Source organism: Lissotriton vulgaris, chromosome 4_1 (genome assembly GCF_964263255.1).
Source record: "Lissotriton vulgaris chromosome 4_1, aLisVul1.2, whole genome shotgun sequence".
NCBI classification, from domain to species: Eukaryota; Metazoa; Chordata; class Amphibia; order Caudata; family Salamandridae; genus Lissotriton; species Lissotriton vulgaris.
The window spans coordinates 2,009,722,299-2,009,742,537 of NC_141691.1; the positions used below are offsets into that span (position 1 = coordinate 2,009,722,299).

General features: G+C 49.4%; 1 protein-coding gene across 2 annotated transcripts in view; it reads right to left on the reverse strand.

Moving 5' to 3' along the window:
- PUF60 (poly(U) binding splicing factor 60) overlaps positions 1-20,239 on the reverse strand; it is a 346,754-nt gene that overhangs the window by 250,355 nt on the left and 76,160 nt on the right. For both annotated transcript variants that reach the window (XM_086966385.1, XM_086966384.1), the window contains exon 2: positions 3,240-3,335. In XM_086966385.1, the coding sequence (XP_086822511.1) occupies positions 3,240-3,335 (96 nt within the window). The remainder of the gene's footprint in view (positions 1-3,239; positions 3,336-20,239) is intronic.

A 20,239-nucleotide genomic window follows, 5' to 3' on the forward strand; every position in this document is an offset into this window, starting at 1 on the left:
ACTAGAGGAACTGAAGCTTGGCTCCAGGGTCAGCAGTCTCATTCATGAGGCAGGCTCGTCCTTTCACTCTCCACTCTTTGGCTTTACCTTCAGCATTATTCACCTACCATATTCATAAAGACTTGAAACCTGGCACTTGCTCTCAATTTTAAAATCTACCTTTTCACGCTCCTGATCCTATTTTGACATATTTAACTATCATCTTTCCATGCAGCCTGGCCTCAATGCTCTCCTCCCAGTACCCCACCCCACCCAGCAGCCTACCTTCATGCCCCAGCTCCACACCCACAGCTTAGCCAATGCATGCTAGTCTTTTTGGCTCCCTCACATGTGGACAGCATTGCCTTGATCGTAATGCTCCAGTGGTCAAACTTCCACTCCCCTCTGCAGACCATCTATAACTGCCACATACTTTTTCAATCACCCAGACCTCTGCCCAATTCCATGATCACTTGACCATCACTGATGCCATACCAGATTTTCTCCTGCCATCCCATCTCCCACCAAGCTTAAGCCCTTTTCTACCACACATTCTACACAATCACTTCTAAGTCCAACTCCTGACACCCAGCTTCCCCTACCACGAGCGCATTCCTGGCCTCAGAGCCCTCTGCTTTCATTGACCTGCTCCCCATTTAAACCCTTGCAGACCCTTCTCTCCCAACCAATCCTTCTGTAATCACCAGTCAGCTTCATACCTCATACCTCCATTTGCCCCCTAGCTTAATGTAGCTTCTAAGTCCAACTCCTGACAACCTGCTTCTCCTACCACGAGCTCATTCCTGGCCTCAGAGCCCTCTGCTTTCATTGACCTGCTCCCCATTTAAACCTTTGCAGACCCTTCTCTCCCACCCAATCCTTCTGTAATCGCCAGTCAGCTTCTTACCTCCATTTGCCCCCTAGCTTAATGTAACCTTGCACTCTGCATAGCACTGTCCACTGTACTGCATACAGCCCATTCTGCTCGCATTGCCATTGGTCTCAGTTTCTGCTTATTCACCCTCATAAAGCTGATACGCCTGCTCCTGTCCCAAAGTTCAGCTGCATTCATCCTGATCCAGATTTTGCACCCACTCTATTAGGCCATAATCCTCTCCACTGCCCTCTTTGGCATCACTTTTGCCACCCCCCCCTTTTTGACATTGCACTTGCTTCTTAGGATGGCCAAAGTGCCAAGCAGTCCTGTACACATTACCATCTGTCACTGCACTCACCAGTTTGGTCTGTTTTCTCTGTGCAAGGGCTCTGTTCTGCTTGCAATCCCACTGTCGTTTCCCCAGTTGGACGCCTTCTTTCCCTAACCAACCAGTTTGGTCTGTTTTCTCTGTGCAAGGGCTCTGTTCTGCTTGCAATCCCACTGTCGTTTCCCCAGTTGGACGCCTTCTTTCCCTAACCTTCATGTGTGTCACAATTTTCTTGCAACGTTCCCACAGCTCTCACCCAAAGCCTTCATGATTCACAGTTCGCACTCTCAACTAAATGATTCTGCCACTCACTTGATCACCCTCCATACTCCTGCACACTTACCATCACCACTCTTGTAGTTTTCCTCTGACCGTCGTTGGCATCAGGTATCACAAAGTCCATTTCACCAAACTAATCATGCTGATGTCACTTGCAAACCCCACTCCCTTTGCACCTGTCCATCGTTCCTACAAATGTACTCTGTGTGCCAATTTCTACAACCCTACCCAGTCTTGTGACTTGCCTGAATTCACCAGTGCAGCCCTTTGAGACACTTACCAAAAGTCCCACTTCTCACTGCTTTGACACAGTTATCCCATGAGCATGGATATGGTATCAGAGGAGGTGGATATATTCATGCCATGGCTTTTGGAAAAGGTGGGACGTGAGCAAATGCAGGCAGATCGTCACTTCCGCAGAATGAGAATAGTCTCAGCATTATAAAACCTGGTTATGGAGCCCTCTCCTGAGGCAATTGGGGATCAAAATTTAATACAGAGACTGATTTATTCAAGGAAAACCTGGTTCACGCCCAATCAATCAGTGCTATGTGCCCAGATTCAATTTTGGAGGAGCCTGCTTTTAGCTACCACGGGCAAACACGAGCCATCTAAGATGGTAATGCCCCCGCACTTACTCTATTACTTCGCTAAATGGCCAGTCATTCCTCCAAGGAAGAACCTGACTGCGTGCTCTGTGACTTGATTTGGGGGTCCAGTCGTCGCCGGATAGCACTGAGTAAACTTCAGTTGCCTGTGGACCAGGGCAGACTAAATGATCTCTTTTTGAGCAGTATTACCTAGTAGTTCAACTTCAATGGATGTCCTGCTGGTTCGCAGACCGCTTCCTCAGACCTAAATCGGGTCAGGGCTTAAAAATTTGAGGATTTGCTCTAGCTCCTCCTTATCTAAACTACAGCGCACAACACACCTGCCGATGTGTCATCCGAGTTCTCCAACTCATTCGGCATGTCATTCCATATGACCTGAGATACTGCACCAGGGTCTGTGCGGATGGTCGGAACTCCTTAAACCCAAGGATTTATACCACTGGCACAACAAAAACGTAATATATCCTACAGGCCCTTTACTAAGACTATCACTTTCTTTGCCTAAAAATCCTCTCTATATTTTGCAATACTTCTTCTGTCAGTTTGATATGAGTACAATGGCATCGCTAACCAAAACAAAAAAAGATCACAAGGACCACAAGCTGCAGAGACTGAAATTACAATTCATTAACCATTGCAAACTTCACACAAAAAAGTGCTTTGGATATATATGCGCACAAACCATAAAAAGGAAAGACCACCACATGTTGTCTGGCACGTGCTAACTAGGTGCATAAACATCACAATGAACAGGAAAGGTAATAAAGGAAACTTCTCACACACATGACGTGCAAATTATTCAGCAATTACTCCAAATTTCGGTGAGTGAAATGCCACAAATGTTCAACTTTTACTTGTTTCTTGAACATTAGGGTCCAGTTACGACTCGTGGGCTACACAGATGTATAAGATTATTGCCCAAGTCACACTGGCCATCAGTTATTTCAGCAGTCGGGCTTGTGGGCAGTGGTATTCAAAACGCTGCGCTTTGTCCATTTTCCACCTGTATGCTTTTCATTACCCTAAAATAGAGAAAAGTCAGAGCATAATGCACCCATTTTACTGGGGTGATGTCACATACGGAAAGTGACTTCAGGAAAATCTCTTAGGACAATCAAAAACTGTTAACATCGGTTAGGTGCAACAGGGTGCAAAGTAGGACTACCTTCTGTAGGGCCTCTTGTTGTTCTGCGGTGAGAGGAGGAAGTCCCAGCTTTGTTGCTGTAGTTTGGCCATTTTCTAGCTTAATAGTTTCAGTACCCTAGAATACAAAACAACACAATTTACAACTGAAAAAGAAAAAGTATTAGCACTGCTTAAACTTAATGACACTATTACAGCATAGACATTTTAACAAATCCTACGCCCCCAAATTGCAGGAGCTGCTGAATGAAAAGCTCAAAATACAACTAAACAAATATCACCCACCCAAGGCAAAGCTAAGTATTCAACTTAAATCAATAAAACAGGACATGAAGGTGACCTCTGATGCAATGTTGTACACCTGAATGGCAATGGGTTAATATACAATATGAGCAAGGATGTCTCCGCAGAAACGCGTCGCTGTGCTTTCTTGGCTTATGCACTTGTAAATAAATCGATTTGAGCAATCTCTAAGACGGTGTCTATTTTGGAAGGAGTGCACGCGTGCTGCTCGTGGCATGGTGAAACTTTACAATATGAAGTATATATAAATTGTGTTAATAAATGTTATATTGTAATTGCAGGAGGTATGCTCCATTTTTTGGTTTTAAAGGAAATGTGTGGCTGATATTGAGCACTACTGAAACCACAGCAGCATATCAACCCACTTGAGTGCAAATAAGACATTAACCAAATTCTTTATCTTGAATTTGTAAAGCCATGCACAATAGCCTAATTCTATGATTCTGGTAGTCCTGTTAACATGAACAGGATAAGAGGGAGGACGGGCTTGGTTAGGAAAAGAAAATATGAACATACGGTAAGTGCCAAGGCAATGGCGCGATAGACTCCCAAGGAGATAATGTATTCGGATGAACTGCTTAGTATTTAGAAAGCATTGTACAAATGTTTCCACATAAGATTAGATGCATGCCCTCCGCCCAAAAATAACATACACCACACGTCCTGCATCTTTTGTCAAACCCAGATGTCTTTCATTAAGCCAAGTCCAGGGTGCCCGAGTGTCGAAATGTGGAGCGGTGTAGTTATAAACACAGAACAAAGCATTCAACAATCAAATACGAAACTCATCTATACTCGCAAAGTACGTAAGGCATTATATAGTGCATAAAAAATAAGCATTTTCTAAGCCAACGATTCTTGTCTTTTTGATCCTGTAGGAGCATAAATGGGATACTGAGCCACTGTTCTACCACCTTGTGTTTTCACCGTGACTTCATGAGCCGTGGAGCTGTACAAACCCGGGCTTTTGCGCTTAGGCCAAGGAGGGGAAAAGTCCAGGATCTGTGTATTTTTGTTAGCTTTCCCTTTGTTTTTTTTTAGAAAGGAAGCGTCAGGTAGATAAGAATAGATGACAAACAGATACCGAAACCCTACCTGTCCTCAGCATTGTGATAATGTATTGATGTTTTCATAAGATTCCTGTTAATGTTTAGCTAAAGCTTAACTTACAAATTCTATTATGTGCATATGTGTCTGACCCCGCTATTTCAATACATGTTAATGAAGTTCAAACGGCTTAAAAAAGATTACACCAGTTGATCCTGGAAGAGCATACTTGGAAGACAACTGCTTTGTGTCTCTCAAAGTTAAGTTTATATAAATATACCTGCATGACTATGGTCGATTGTGGTCTCATTAACTGACAAGTATAGCTGATTTGTGCTTTTACAACCTATTATCTGTGCCAAGGCTTTTTTGCAGATACAGCGTAGAAGGAAACAAGCATTGGAAATGCAATAGGTCTCGCATTAGGAAAGTTTGAGCGATTGTTATTGTAAATTTACACTTTTTTATTTAAGTGTTGGTTTTGAAAATAGCTTTGTCAGTTACAATGTCAATAGTTTTAACTTTCGCAAAAGTGACACCTATAGCATTTGTAATGCAATGTGTGTTGTATTTACGTGACTTAGATGTATTGATATTACAAATAACAATGGCTTTTATTTTTGTAAATAATTAATACTTAAATAAAAGTTATTGTAATTTATAATGGCAATACCTTAAACGTTTGTAAATAACGTTTGTGAAGATTATGTTCAGTGTATTTTATTGTGACGAAAATCCAAGAACATTGCATTTGCACCTACACACACAGAGCCACACACACACACACACACACACACACACATATAGATGTGGTGGTGGTGGATGTGTTGGTGGTGGATGTGGTGGTGGTGGATGTGGTGGTGGTCATGGATGTGGTGTTGGTGGATGCAGTGTTGGTGGATGCAGTGTTGGTGGATGCAGTGTTGGTGGATGCAGTGGTGGTGGATGCGGTGGTGGATGCGGTGGTGGACGCGGTGGTGGTGGATGCGGTGGTGGTGGATGCGGTGGTGGTGGATGCGGTGGTGGTGGATGCGGTGGTGGTGGATGCGGTGGTGGTGGATTCGGTGGTGGTGGATGTGTTGGTGGATGTGTTGGTGGATGTGTTGGTGGATGTGTTGGTGGATGTGTTGGTGGATGTGTTGGTGGATGTGTTGGTGGATGTGTTGGTGGATGTGTTGTTGGATGTGTTGGTGGATGTGTTGGTGGATGTGTTGGTGGATGTGTTGGTGGATGTGTTGGTGGATGTGTTGGTGGATGTGTTGGTGGATGTGTTGGTGGATGTGTTGGTGGATGTGTTGGTGGATGTGTTGGTGGATGTGTTGGTGGATGTGTTGGTGGATGTGTTGGTGGATGTGTTGGTGGATGTGTTGGTGGATGTGTTGGTGGATGTGTTGGTGGATGTGTTGGTGGATGTGGTGGTGAATGTGTGGTGGATGTGTGGTGGATGTGGTGGTGAATGTGTGGTGGATGTGGTGGTGAATGTGTGGTGGATGTGGTGGTGGTGGGTGTGGTGAAGGTGGTGGTGTATGTGGTGGTGTATGTGGTGGTGGTGTATGTGGTGGTGGTGTATGTGGTGGTGGTGTATGTGGTGGTGTTGGATGCGGTGGTGGTGGTGGATGCGGTGGTGGTGGTGGATGTGGTGTTGGTGGTGGATGTGGTGTTGGTGGATGCGGTGGTGGTGGATGCGGTGGTGGTGGATGCGGTGGTGGTGGATGCGGTGGTGGATGTGGTGGTGGTGGATTCGGTGGTGGTGGATTCGGTGGTGGTGGATGTGTTGGCTGATGTGTTGGTGGATGTGTTGGTGGATGTGGTGGTGAATGTGTGGTGGATGTGGTGGTGGTGGATGTGGTGGTGGTGGTGGATGTGGTGGTGGTGGGTGTGGTGAAGGTGGTGGTGTATGTGGTGGTGTATGTGGTGGTGTTGGATGCGGTGGTGGTGGTGGATGTGGTGTTGGTGGTGGATGTGGTGTTGGTGGTGGATGTGGTGGTGGTGGTGAATGGGGTGGTGGATGTGGTGTTGGTGGTGGATGTGGTGGTGGTGGTGAATGGGGTGGTGGATGTGGTGGTGGATGTGGTGGATGTGGTTGTGGATGTGGTGGTGGTGGATGCGGTGGTGGATGTGGTGGTGATGGTGGATGTGGTGGTGGATGTGGTGGTGGTGGATGCGGTGGTGGTGGTGGATGGGGTGGTGGATGTAGTGGTGGTGGATGTAGTGGTGGTGGATGTGGTGGATCTGGTGGCGGTGGATGTGGCGGTGGATGTGGCTGTGGATATGAAAAGTTTGAGCTTTTGGTGTGTAAAATGTAAATACATTTTATTTTTTGTTTATGGATCTACAGATAAGCACAAACAATGAGCTATGGAAGGAAAGGGCTCTACAGATTAGCACTGAAACAGTTAAGGAAGGAAAGGGCGCTACAGAGGAGTACTGAAACTAGCTTAGTTAGGAGAGGGTTCTGCAGAAGAGAGCAGCATCAACAAACTTAGGAAGCAGAGGGCTCTACAGATGAGCACGGAAACGAGCTTAGGAAGCAGAGGGCCCTACAGATAAGCACAGAAACAACTAGCTTAGTTAGGAGAGTGTTCTGCAGAGGAGGGTCGCATCAAAAACTTAGGAAGGAGCAGGATCTACGGATGAAACTTGAAATACACAAAACGGCATGCTAGCACCTTCAGAGTTGAAGGTAAACTACAGTGTTGTATTCGATTTAGCTTGGCTAGGCTTCAAGTGAAGAGTGGCCTTCAAAAATGCGTTTTATCGGCAACCAAGGATAAGAGACGAGCTAAACCACATGCATGACGTGTTGCGACAACCTAACTGGTCACGTGTGATTATATTAATTTCAGGTTCACAGAGAAATATTTAGGCAGTGCACCCAGGCTTACAGTCGTGATTCGGGTGGGGGGACAACAAGTCAAAAGGTTAAGAACCGCGGGCGTACTGTATTGCTTGGGTTGTGCATCAAGCAGCGCCCACAGTCTGAACTTCCGACAGCACATACCAACAAAGCTTGCCAGAGGCGCGGCGCCCGTCTCGTCCCCGATGCAGAGGGCTCTACCTCGGTGACCCTTACGACTCAAGCCAGGTGTGCAACAGTCACAAGTGACGCAATTCCAACATTCTCGTTTGAAGAACGAGTCTGTTTAAATTCAGCTACGTACGTGCTATAACGAGGGAAAAGGAGAGTCCACTTGAACAGAACGAACTATGTAAATTAATAAACGGATACAAACTTGAATTCTGGCGAAATGCAGACTGGTGATGACAGAATAAAACGAGAAAGCAAGCTTGCTTAACAACATTCAAGCATACACAATGCAAGAATTCACATAATTGCCCGAAAATACGCAAAGATAGAAGAAGACGGAGGGAAGGCAGAGAAGGGGAGGGGGGAGGAGAAATGCGACACGGCGGCAGGGGAGGGGGCGGAGCGGGGAGAGGGTGTGAAAGCAGCAGGGGCCTGGAGTGCCATACGTCGTCTTCATGTCATGTTAGATAGGGGGTGGCCTCCCCCAACCAAACAAGCTTGGTTAATCCTCGAGCTGGAATAAACGCCACACATCCTGTTGTTGCCAAAATATGGCGTTTCTCTATCTCGCATCTTTAACTTGCTACGTACGTGCTATAACGAGGGAAAAGGAGAGTCCACTTGAACAGAACGAACTATGTAAATTAATAAACTGATACAAACTTGAATTCTGGCGAAATGCAGACTGGTGATGGCAGAATAAAACGAGAAAGCAAGCTTGCTTAACAACATTTAAGCATACACAATGCAAGAATTCACATAATTGCCCGAAAATACGCAAAGATAGAAGAAGACGGAGGGAAGGCAGGGGAGGGGGGAGGAGAAATGCGACACGGCAGGCAGGGGAGGGGGCGGAGCGGAGAGAGGGTGTGAAAGCAGCAGGGGCCTGGAGTGCGGCTGAGGGAACGGAAGAAATGCGACACGGCAGGCAGGGGAGGGGGCGGAGTGGGGGTGTGGGAGGAGTGCGCCTGGGGGAGGCAGGCGGCTGGGGGCATGTGCACGCGCTTTTAAGCTCAATGCGCATGCGCATTGAGCTTGAATTTCACGGGCACTGCAAGGAATCGCCACGATTCCTTGCAAGTTGGTTAAAGAGTGTTTAAGCCCCCATAGTCTCGCAAGCTCGATGCGCATGCGCATCGACAGGCGAGACCTAAAAAAGCAGCCCATTCTGGCAGCCATGTCATTCTGCTGGTGTGCACTTGTCTGTTGATGTGTCACTATGTATGTGCTGCACGAGCGAAATGACAGGGCTGACTTTTTTTAAACTTAACAATCCAAGATGTCAGGCGCAGCTTGGATCAGTAAATTTACCTTTAAAAAAAACACATTTATAAAGGTGAAATCGCGTTTTGAAAAGCAAAGCAGCCTGTCAGCAAATGGCAGCTGCCACGCAATCCACAAAAACAAATAATTCAAATATTTAATTTACCTGAGAGGTTGGGGGAGTAATGGAGGAGCAAGTGGGGTGGCAGGGGTAAGGGGAGCAACAAAGCTCCCTATGGGAATTTGTAGCAACCCAACTACAAATGGTGGCTGCAAGGCCCGCCATTAAAGAAATAAAAGCTGTTGCTCGGACTATGAGGGGTAGGGGACAAATAAAGAAGCAGCTTTCTGGGTCAGGGGAAGAAATGAGTGGAATGCAAGTGATAAATCAAAAACAAACATACCTGCTTTTAAAGACCAACTGGAAGGCATACGGAGAAACACAATGCAGCACATACACTCTCATGGGTGTGATGAAAAAGAACAAGCAGTGGAAATGCAATAGGTCTCGCATTAGGAAAGTTTGAGCGATTGTTATTGTAAATGACACTTTTTTATTTATGTGTTGGTTTTGAAAATAGCAAAATTAATAGCTTTGTCAGTTACGTCAATAGTTTTAACTTTCGCAAATGTGACACCTATAGCATTTGTAATGCAATGTGTGTTGTATTTACGTGACTTAGATGTATTGATATTACAAATAACAATGGCTTTTATTTTTGTAAATAATTAATACTTAAATAAAAGTTATTGTAATTTATAATGGCAATACCTTAAACGTTTGTAAATAACTTTTGTGAAGATTATGTTCAGTGTATTTTATTGTGACGAAAATCCAAGAACATTGCATTTGCACCTACACACACACAGAGCCACACACACACACACACACACATATAGATGTGGTGGTGGTGGATCTGGGGGATATGGTGGTGGTGGATGTGTTGGTGGATGTGTTGGTGGATGTGGTGGTGGATGTGGTGGTGGATGAGGTGGTGGTCATGGATGTGGTGTTGGTGGATGCAGTGGTGGTGGATGCGGTGGTGGATGTGGTGGTGGTGGATGCGGTGGTGGAAGTGTTGGTGGATGTGGTGGTGGATGTGGTGGTGGTGGGTGTGGTGGATGTGGTGGTGGTGGGTGTGGTGAAAGTGGTGATGGATGTGGTGGTGGATGTGGTGGTGGATGTGGTGGTGGATGTGGAGGTGGATGTGGTGGATGTGGATGCGGTGGATGTGGATGCGGTGGATGTGGATGCGGTGGTGGTGCATGCGGTGGTGGTGCATGCGGTGGTGGTGCATGCGGTGGTGGTGCATGCGGTGGATGTGGATGTGGTGGTGGATGTGGCGGTGGATGTGGTGGTGGATGTGGTGGTGGATGTGGTGGTGGAGGATGTGGTGGTGATGGATGGGGTGGTGGTGATGGATGCGGTGGTGGTGGTGGATGGGGTGGTGGATGTAGTGGTGGTGGGTGTGGTGGATCTGGTGGCGGTGGATGTGGCTGTGAAAAGTTTGAGCTTTTGGTGTGTAAAATGTAAATACATTTTATTTTTTGTTTATGTTTTTCAAAATATAAAAGTATTAATTTTGTTATTAGAAATGCCAATAGTTATAAAGTTAGCAAATGTTACATCCATAGCATTAGTAAAGGTACATGTTTAGTTTTCCCCTGTTTTACATGTATTGATTTGACAAATCACAATGTTTTAACAAGAACAGAAGTGAAAACATTTTACATCTTTTTATGACATTTGTAATAAAGCTTGAAACATTGACAGAAAATATTTGAACCAGTTGTTGTTGAATGGTTGTTCAGATTGATGCTGTGGTGGCGCTGAGTGATGTTGTTTTGGGGACAAGTGATGCTGTGGCGTTCAGTGATGCTGTTGTAGCACATAGTGATGTTGTGGTGCCCCTGAGTGATGATGTAGTGGTGCTGAGTGGTGCTGTGGTGGTGCTGAGTGGTGGAAGTGTGCACTGCCGGCTGGTGGTGTGTGTGCCTGGTGGAAACGTGCGCTGGTGGGTGTGTGTGCCTGGTGAAAGCGTGCACTGACGCTGGTGGTGTGTGCCTGGTGAAAGCGTGCACCGACGGCTTGTGGTGTGTGTGTGTGACTGGTGAAAGCGTGCACTGATTTGGTTGTGCATGTGGTTGTATGTTGTATGGCGGGCGTGAAACTTAAAGTACGGCTGGCCGGCCGTAAAAAAATAATTAGGGGAGGAGAAGCCCTTTGATGTGGTGTCACGGCCAGGCGGGCATGAAAAAATGCAATTAGGAGAGGGGAGAGTGGTGAGGAGAGTAGTGTTGAGAGGGGAGAGTGGTGGTGAGAGGGGAGTGGTGAGAGGGAAGGAGAGAGTCAGGCCTGGAGAGAGTGAGGAGAGGGGTGAGTAAGGAGAGGGGAGAGAGGCGAGAGAGAGGTGAGTGAGGAGAGAGAGAGGGATTGGAGAGGGAGTGTAGTGGTGAGTGGTGAGAGGGTAGAGTGTTGAGTGGTGAGAGGGGAGATGGGGAGAGGGAGAAAAAGGAGAGGGTAAAGAGAGGGAGAGAGAGGAGAGAGAGGGGGAGAGAGGAGAGAGAGAGAGGGAGAGAGGAGAGAGAGAGGGAGAGAGAGGAGAGAGAGAGGGGGATGGAGGAGAGAGAGACGGAGACGGGGAGAGAGGAGAGGGAAGAGCGGGAAAGGGAGAGAGGGAAGTGAGGGAAATGGAGAGAGGGAAAGGGAGAGAGGGTAGAGGGAGGGTAAGAAGAGAGGGGGAGGACGAGTGCGAAGGACGGAGGGGAGAGAGAGGGGAGGGAGAGAGAGGAGAGCAGGCAGAGGGGGAGATGGGGAGAGGGAGAAAAAGGAGAGGGTAAAGAGAGGGAGAGAGGAGAGAGAGGGGGAGAGAGAGAGGGGAAGAGAGGAGAGAGAGAGGGGGATGGAGGAGAGAGAGACGGAGACGGGGAGAGAGGAAAGGGAAGAGAGGGAAAGGGGGAGAGGGAAGTGAGTGAAAGGAAGAGAGGGAAAGGGAGAGAGGGTAGAGGGAGAGAGGAGAGGGAGGGTAAGAAGAGAGGGGGAGGACGAGAGCAAAGGACGGAGTGGAGAGAGAGGGGGATGGAGGAGAGAGAGACAGAGACAGGGAGAGAGGAGAGGGAAGAGAGGGAAAGGGAGAGAGTGAGAGGGAAGTGATGGAAAGGGAGAGAGGGTAGAGGGAGAGAGGGAGGGTAAGAAGAGAGAGGGAGGACGAGAGCGAAGGACGGAGGGGCGAGAGAGGGGAGGGAGAACGAGAGGAGAACGAGAGAAGAGCAGGCAGAGGGGGAGATAGGGAGAGGGAGAAAAAGGAGAGGGTGAAGAGAGGGAGAGAGGAGAGAGAGGGGAGGGGGGAGAGAGAGGGGGAGAGAGGAGAGAGAGGAGAGATCGAGGGGGATGGAGGAGAGAGAGACGGAGACAGGGAGAGAGGAGAGGGAAGAGAGGGAGAGGGAGAGAGGGAGAGGGAAGTGAGGTAAAGGAAGAGAGGGTAAGGGAGAGTGAGAGAGGGAGGGTAAGAAGAGAGGGGGAGAACGAGAGCGAAGGACGGAGGGGGGAGAGAGGGGAGGAAGAGAGGAAGAGAGAGAGGAGAGCAGGCAGAGGGGGAGATGGGGAGAGGGGGGAAAAGGAGAGCAGGAGGAAGGTAAAGAGAGGAGAGAGGAGAGAGAGAGGGAGAGGGTGAGAAAGGAGAGAGGAGAGAGTGAGAGGGAAGTGAGGGAAAGGGAGAGAGGTAGACAGAGAGAGAGGGAGAGTGAGAGAGTGAGGAGAGGGAGAGAGAGGGAGGACGAGAGGGAAGGAGGGAGAGGAGAGGGAGTGGAGTGAGTGAGGGAGAGAGAGAGAGGAGAGCAGGGAGAGGGGGTTAGAGGGCTTCTGGTCACTCCCACGAGGACATTTTAAAAAATATGCCAGCTTCAGTCACTTTGCCATTTTATAAGGACACAAGCTATATTACAGGAAATGGCCTCCAAACTAAGAAACAAGTTCGAGGCATATTAGGGAGTACAGGTTCATCTTTTTAATATTCTGTGGGAAATAGTGGATGATAGAAACAACAGGTGTTCAGCTAAGGCATTTAGAAGCTGCCTCTTAACTTTGCTAGATGGCAGACGTTTGTAAATAGAAATAAACAGAAAGGTAATGATTTCTTTCCTCACTGCACCGAAGATCCAGTTTTCTTGAGCGCTGATATTAACCTGATATTAACCTGATATTAACCTGGTGATACCTCAGCATAAAAGAGATGAGGCAGAGAGTCTTTGATTCAGAGTTGTACTTCTGGATTGCTTTACTTAGGGAGGAGCCAGACAAGCATGAGGGCCTTTGAAAGTCGGTAGTATAGACGGTATGTAATGGCGACTTTGGGTGATGTTATCATACATGGTTCATGGTCCTGCACTGCAGAGCCGGCATAGCGGAAACGCTTTATTATTTACTGTCAACGAGAACTGAAGGCGAGGGTGCTAGGCAAAATGCAAATCTGGCGGGCGAGACAGTGCAGTGCCCCGAAGATGGGGGGTTGGGTAGTGTGGGGTAAACAAGAGCCACCCAGCAGCACGTGAGCGGGAGGCACCACTTGTAGGGGGTGGATGTGAAGAGGACTCGTCCCTGTGCACGCGAAAGTGAAAGCAGCGTCCGCATCAAAAGTGTGCAAATTTAAAATACAAGCTGCTGTCGCGTGAAGGGACAAACTGAGTGTGGTACTGCAGTAGAAAGTGAAGAAAGGCAAACCAAGATGAAAAAAAGTTAAAACAAGAATAAGACCAAAAGAGACAAGACTGAGGGAAGGCAGAGAAGGGGAGGGGGGAGGAGAAATGCGACACGGCGGGCAGGGGAGGGGGCGGAGCGGGGAGAGGGTGTGAAAGCAGCAGGGGCCTGGAGTGCGGCTGAGGGAACTGACGAAATGCGACACGGCAGGCAGGGGAGGGGGCGGAGCAGGGGTGTGGGAGGAGTGCGCCTGAGGGAAAATACATGCAAGGCAGGCGGCTGGGGGCATGTGCACGCGCTTTTAAGCTCAATGCGCATGCGCATTGAGCTTGAATTTCACGGGCACTGCAAGGAATCGCCACGATTCCTTGCAAGTTGGTTAAAGACTGTTTAAGCCCCCATAGTCTCGCAAGCTCGATGCGCATGCGCATCGACAGGCGAGACCTAAAAAATGTTTTTTAAATGTGAGAAATGGAAGGATAAAGGTCGGCCAGTTAAGGTCGGCCAGTTAAAAGTATGCTGGAGTCTATGCTCTAGGGGAGGGTCATACAATATAGAGAGTGGGCTAGAAAACACAAACTCTCATGGAATACTGAATGACAAAGCAAAAAGTAGTTGCCTAAATGTGGGCAGTTCAAGGATACAGATCAGCAAATCAAAAATATAAAGAGGCTATGCTCCAATAGACTGAAAAATTTAAGAGGTGGGAGGTAAGCCATTGAAGAAGTTAACAAATGAGTGAGTATAAAGCCAACCAATGGCAAACAATGGGTGGGCTATAATCCCACTGTAAGTTCATAACAGGCCTTTCACAGCTAGACAGCATGTGCTGTCTGGTAGGCGAAACCTAATGAGGAAAAACCCTATCTGACTCAGATTTTAACAATACGAAACCATTCTAAATACATATTTCTGGGCTAAAGTATGAATGAGAAAACATTAAGCCCCGTAACACAGAAAGAACTGAAAGTGTAATTAGGAATCCACCCACAACTTCATGTGAGTGTGAGAGAGCGTGTGTGAGTAAGAGAGAGTGTGTGAGAGAGAGTTTATCTATTTATCTCGCTCTCCAATAATTTCAAGCTTACCCAGGGGAAGCAGAGTAACGTTGTCCTCGCTGTTGCCCCCAAAATGGCTAACAAAATAAGTAATATAAAGACTCCGCCAATTAGAAATCTCACCGTCCTTAGAAACTTCTACACCCTACAAGCCGATGGCCCTCAGACTTAAAAGGCTTAACCCTTCAAATATTTGTTACTTTCATTAAATGAAATCCATGGGGTTACTCTACCGAACTTCTGGCTACTCCTTCCTCGTAGGCTCAAGAAGCTGACATGTTTGGATAGCACTGTTTGTATATTATTACCTCCCCCACCTTGACTCTACCAGGTATGTCACTCACCCACTGCACAGCACCGCCTGTGCGTCCCTGCACGAGGTAGCTCGAGGCCCTCCACCATCCGCAGGCTACCGCCTCATCCCTGGTGGCCAGTGGTAGGCCGTAGGTAGGTTTATTGCTTTTATTGTATTGCCTGTATTTTCATTTTTGTGTCTGACTGCTGTTGTCTGTCTTCCCCCGCTGCCTGTACGTGGTCCTTGCCCCTTTTTCTTCCCTCTGTTCCCCTCGCTGTCCCCGTGCTCTATCTGCCCGGTCTTTCCTTCTCTACCCCTCGCTGCCCCCGTGTCCCTGCCCGGCTTTCCCTTCTGTTCCCCTCGCTGCCCCCATGCCTCTCTGCCCGTTCTGCCTTCTGTTCTTAGCTGCCCCTGTACTTCTGTATTTTGCCTCTGTGCCACTTGTTTTTCCGGTATTTCTGTGCCCTTTTTGCCTTCTGTGCCACTCGTTTTTCCCTTGTTTTTGTGCCCTCTGTTCCACTCGTTTTTTGTGCCCTTTTGCCCTCTGTCCCACTCGTTTTTCCTTCGTATTTTGTGCCCTTCTGCCCTCTTTCCCAGTCGTTTTTTGTGCCCTTCTGCCCTCTGTTCCACTCGTTTTTTGTGCCATTTTGCCCTCTGTGCCACTCGTTTTTATGCCCCTTTTTCCTTCTGTTGTTACCTTCGTTGTCACACACCTCCCTCGCCACCGCGTCCCCTGCCGCTCCGCCCCCCCCCCTGATTGCCCACTGCCCCTGCCTCCCAAGCTGCTCCTCCCTCCCACCTCCCCATATATGCCGGCCGGTGTGCGGCCGCGCCCGAGGCAAGCCAGTCTGTGCCGGTCCGCTCCTGGACCGCGCCCAACGCCTGAACACCTGGCCCCCGCCACGACGACTGCCGCCACGACGACGCCAGCACTCTGCACGCTCTCAACTCCGGACAAAGCCACACCTGCTTCAAGGCCGCCCCGAAACGCACACACGGCCCCTTCACCTGCCGGAACTGCAGCTATACCAGCCTCAGAGCCGACGAACCACCCACATAGAAAGACCCCAACCTCCGATGCATACTACTGAACACCCGCTCCGCATGCAAGCATGCCGTCGAGCTCTGGGACCTGCTCGACACAACATCCTTGGACGATGCCTTCCTGACAGAGACCTGGTTTATAGACTCCTCCGCATCAGACATTGCCATAGCCATCCCAGACGGCTACAAGATCACCCGAAGAGACCGCACCAACGGATTCGGAGGAGGAGGAATCGCCATCGTCCGCAAGAACAGCATCAGGGTCTCAACTAGCACCGACGAAACGCTCAGCACCGCTGAACACATGCATTTCCAGATCCACACAGACCCTAACTCCACCCTCAGAGGCACCCTCGTCTACCGACACCCGGACCGCGCCCCCAGTTCAGCGACTCCATTTCCGACTTAATCAGCACTCACGCCCTGACCTCCACCGACTACATCCTCCTCGGAGACCTGAACTTTCACCTTGAGAACAATACCAACAACAACTCCACAACCGTGATCGATAACCTCGCCAAACTCGGACTGAAGCAACTCGTCACAACGCCCACCCAATCCGCCGGCCACACGCTCGACCCAGTCTTCTCCTCAAGCCTGCACGTCTCCGTCAGCCACACCACCGAACTCTTCTGGAGAAACCACTGCTGCATCCACTTTGCCTACCAGAAACCCATCACACACCACCGCACTCAACAGATCCCCCGCCGCTGCTGAGCAAAATCACCGAAGACCAACTACATGCAAACCTCGCTCTCAGCCCACCCACCGCTCAGCCTAAGACGCTGGATCGAGGACTGAGCTAACACCCTCGCCAGAAGAAACACCGCCACAGAAACACCAGCAAGAGGGCCAGCTGGTTTACCCCAGAACTCCTAGCCTCCAAGGAAGCCTGCCGGAAACAAGAGTAGAAATGGCACAGTAAACAAACTCCGGACAGCCACGCAGCACACAAGGACGCTATCCACAACCACCACCACCTCATCAGGGCGGCCAAGAGGACCTCCTTCAAAGGGCGCCTCAACAAAGCACACATTAGCAAGGAGCTGTTCAACATCGTGAAGGAACTCTCCAACTCCAGCTCCAACACCAATGATATCCCACCGTCGCAAGCCCTGTGCTACTCCCTCGCCACCTCCACCGCAAGATAGCAGACATCCACAAAAGCTTCAACACTCAGACAGCCCCAACAGACAGCAACACAATAGACCCTCCGCACACAATCGACCACGACCCCCTGCTAGCTTGGGCCAGCGTGAGCATCAATGACACCATCAAGACCATGCGCACAATCCACTCCAGCTCTCCGTCAGACCCATTCCCACACCACGTCTTCAACAGAGCAAGCAGCTCCATCGCACCACACCTGCGCAACGTCGTCAATCTCTCCCTCAAGACCGCGAGCTTCCGAGAGATCTGGAAACACACTGAGATCAACGCCCTACTCAAAAAACCTAAGGCAGACCCAAGAGACCTCAAGAACTTCCGGCCCATCTCTCTGCTCCCCTTCCCGGCCAAGGTAATCGAGAAAACCGTCAGACAGATAGCCCGATACCTCGAAGAAAAACAAAATCCAGGACCCTTCCCAGTAAGGGTTCCCCAGCAACTCCAGCACCGAGACTGCCCTCATCGCTGCCACCGACATCAGGACCCTGCTGGACAACAGCGAGACCGTAGCACTCATCCTCCTAGACCTCTCTGCCGCCTTCGACGCAGTCTGTCACCGCACACTATGCGCACACCTCCACGCCGCAGCGATCCAGGAAAAGGCTCTGGATTGGACCATCTCCTACCTCTCCAGCAGAACCCAGAGCTTCCGCCTCCCACATTCCGTTCCAAAGCCTCCGAGAACATATGCGGCGTACCTCAGGGATCCTCCCTCAGCCAGACGCTGTTCAACATTTACATGGCCCCGCTCGCACGCATAGCTCGACAGCACGACCTCAACATAATCTCCTACGCCGAAGACACTCAGCTGATCCTCTCCCTCACCAAGGACCCCATCACCGCCAAAGCCAACCTCTACGAAGGAATGAAGGCCGTCGACGACTGAAGACCAGCCGTCTGAAGCTGAACTCTGACACAATGGAGGTCCTCATCCTCGGCTCAAACCCTTCAGCCTGGGACGACTCCTGGTGGCCGACTGCACTGGCGGCAGCCCCAACACCCACCGACCACGCACGCAACCTGGGAATCATCCTCGACTCAACACTCAATGACCAAGCAAGTCAACGCGGTCTCCTCCTCCTGCTTCAACAACCTCCGCATGCTCCGCAAGATCTACAGATGGATCCCGACAGATACAAGAAAGACAGTCACCCAGGTCCTCGTCAGCAGCAGACTAGACTACGGAAACGCCCCCTACGCGAGAGCCCCGTCCAAGCTCATCAAACTACTACAACCCATCTCAAACGACTACAACGCATCCAAAACGCCTCGGCACAACTGATCATCGACGTACCAAGCCACAGCCATATCATCCCCCACCTGTGAAACCTGCACTGGCTCTTCATCAACAAGAGGATATCCTTCAAGATCCTCACCCACACAGGACTCCACAAGACCGGTCCAGCCTTACCTCAACAGACGGCTCTCGTTCTACATCCTCAACCGCCAGCTACGCTCCGCCGACCTCTCACTTGCCACCGTCCTGCGCATCCAAAGAACAACCACCGGAGGGAGATCCTTCTCCCACCTCGCCGCCAAGACATGGAACACCCTCCCACTTAGCCTACGACAGACCCAAGACCTGCTGACCTTCAGGAGGATACTCGAGACCTGGCTGTTCTATCAGTAGCGCCGCCCCCCCAGCGCCTTGAGACCCCCGCAGGTATGTAGTGCGCTTTACAAATGATTGATCAGGTACACTATATCCAGACTTAACCTAGGGATGATGGTAGCAGGTTCCATTTCTGCCAGTACTCTACCTTTTAAGAGGTTTTTAAGAGGTCCGTGGGCAAAGAATGATTTAGGCATATGTCACAAATTCAACAACAAATTGCGGACTTTGTTACCCTTTGACGGTGCCAAAACACCTACCCACGTCATCTCGCCTTTTGTACAGGAGGAGCCGGGGTCCTTTAAGCAAAATCCTGCAGAGGAACCCCGGGGGCGTGGCCTATGATGCCGTTGGGAACCGGCCAATCAGAAGAGCAGCCAAACGAAACAAAAAGGCCAGACTTCCAGACGAAGAGGGAAGCGGTGTTCCCCGGAGGAAAAGAAGAGTTTGTGGCGTGGGCGTTGGAGAACAGGAGCGGAATATTCCCAGAGTCTAGCAGAGCGGTCCCAGAAGAAAGCACCAGGACAAGAGAGGGTGCTGCCGAGGAAGACATCAAGCCAGGAGGCCAACCAGACTGCGTCTCGCCCAGCCACCCTCCGGGGGATGGTCCTTCTATTTGGCACCATTACTCACAGCAGAGGCTCAGGGGGCGTAGCAGACCATCAATAGGGATGGAACTGCTATGTATGGGGTTGTGAAACAACACATTTTGGACCGCCTAGGGGTCGATGACGAGGCCCACCGCCTTAGGCTTAGGCAAGAACGCGGAGCAGCGGGTGACACTCCTAAAACACTTTTTTTTTTAAATGAGGGATGCAGGCGACCGCTGGTTAAAGCCACAAGAAGACAATCTCGAGAATGTAATGAACAAAATCTATCTTGAACAATATTTAGAAATCCTTCCTTATGGCACCCAGAAGTGGCTTAGACAGACAGCATGCTAATTTGAATATCGTACAGGCTGTCGAAATGGCCACTTCATTCACCCGTGCACAGGGCAGTGGGCCTTCCAGAGAACTCGATAAACCCCAAAAAGGTCCTGTTGCGTCAAGATGTGAGAGAAGACCCGCCAAAAACTACCCAGAGGCCCCAAGAGTTAGACCAGGGAGATCTGACCCTCCAGTCACCTCTAGCCCCCAATGCTTTGAGTGTGGCGAGTGGGGTCATATAGCTCAATTCTGTAGAAAAAAAGAGACAGACCTGAAGAGGAGCCTATGGACGTCAGCTACGCCCCCAGATCGGTTCTGTTTACACAGGAGATGGTACATATGTATTATGGGAGTCTCATTGTAAACAATCAGGAAGTACAGGCCCTCCTTGATTCGGGGTGTAAGCATTCAATGTCCAGGGGGGATATGGTCCTTAGTTCACAGAACGCCTCAGGGAGGAAGGTTGGCATACGGTGTGTTCATGGGGATATCAGATTCTATCCTGTAGCGCAGCTGCAAGTACGCACCAAGGCAGGTATTCAACTACCATCACTGTAGTTCTTCCCTCTTTTCCTGAACC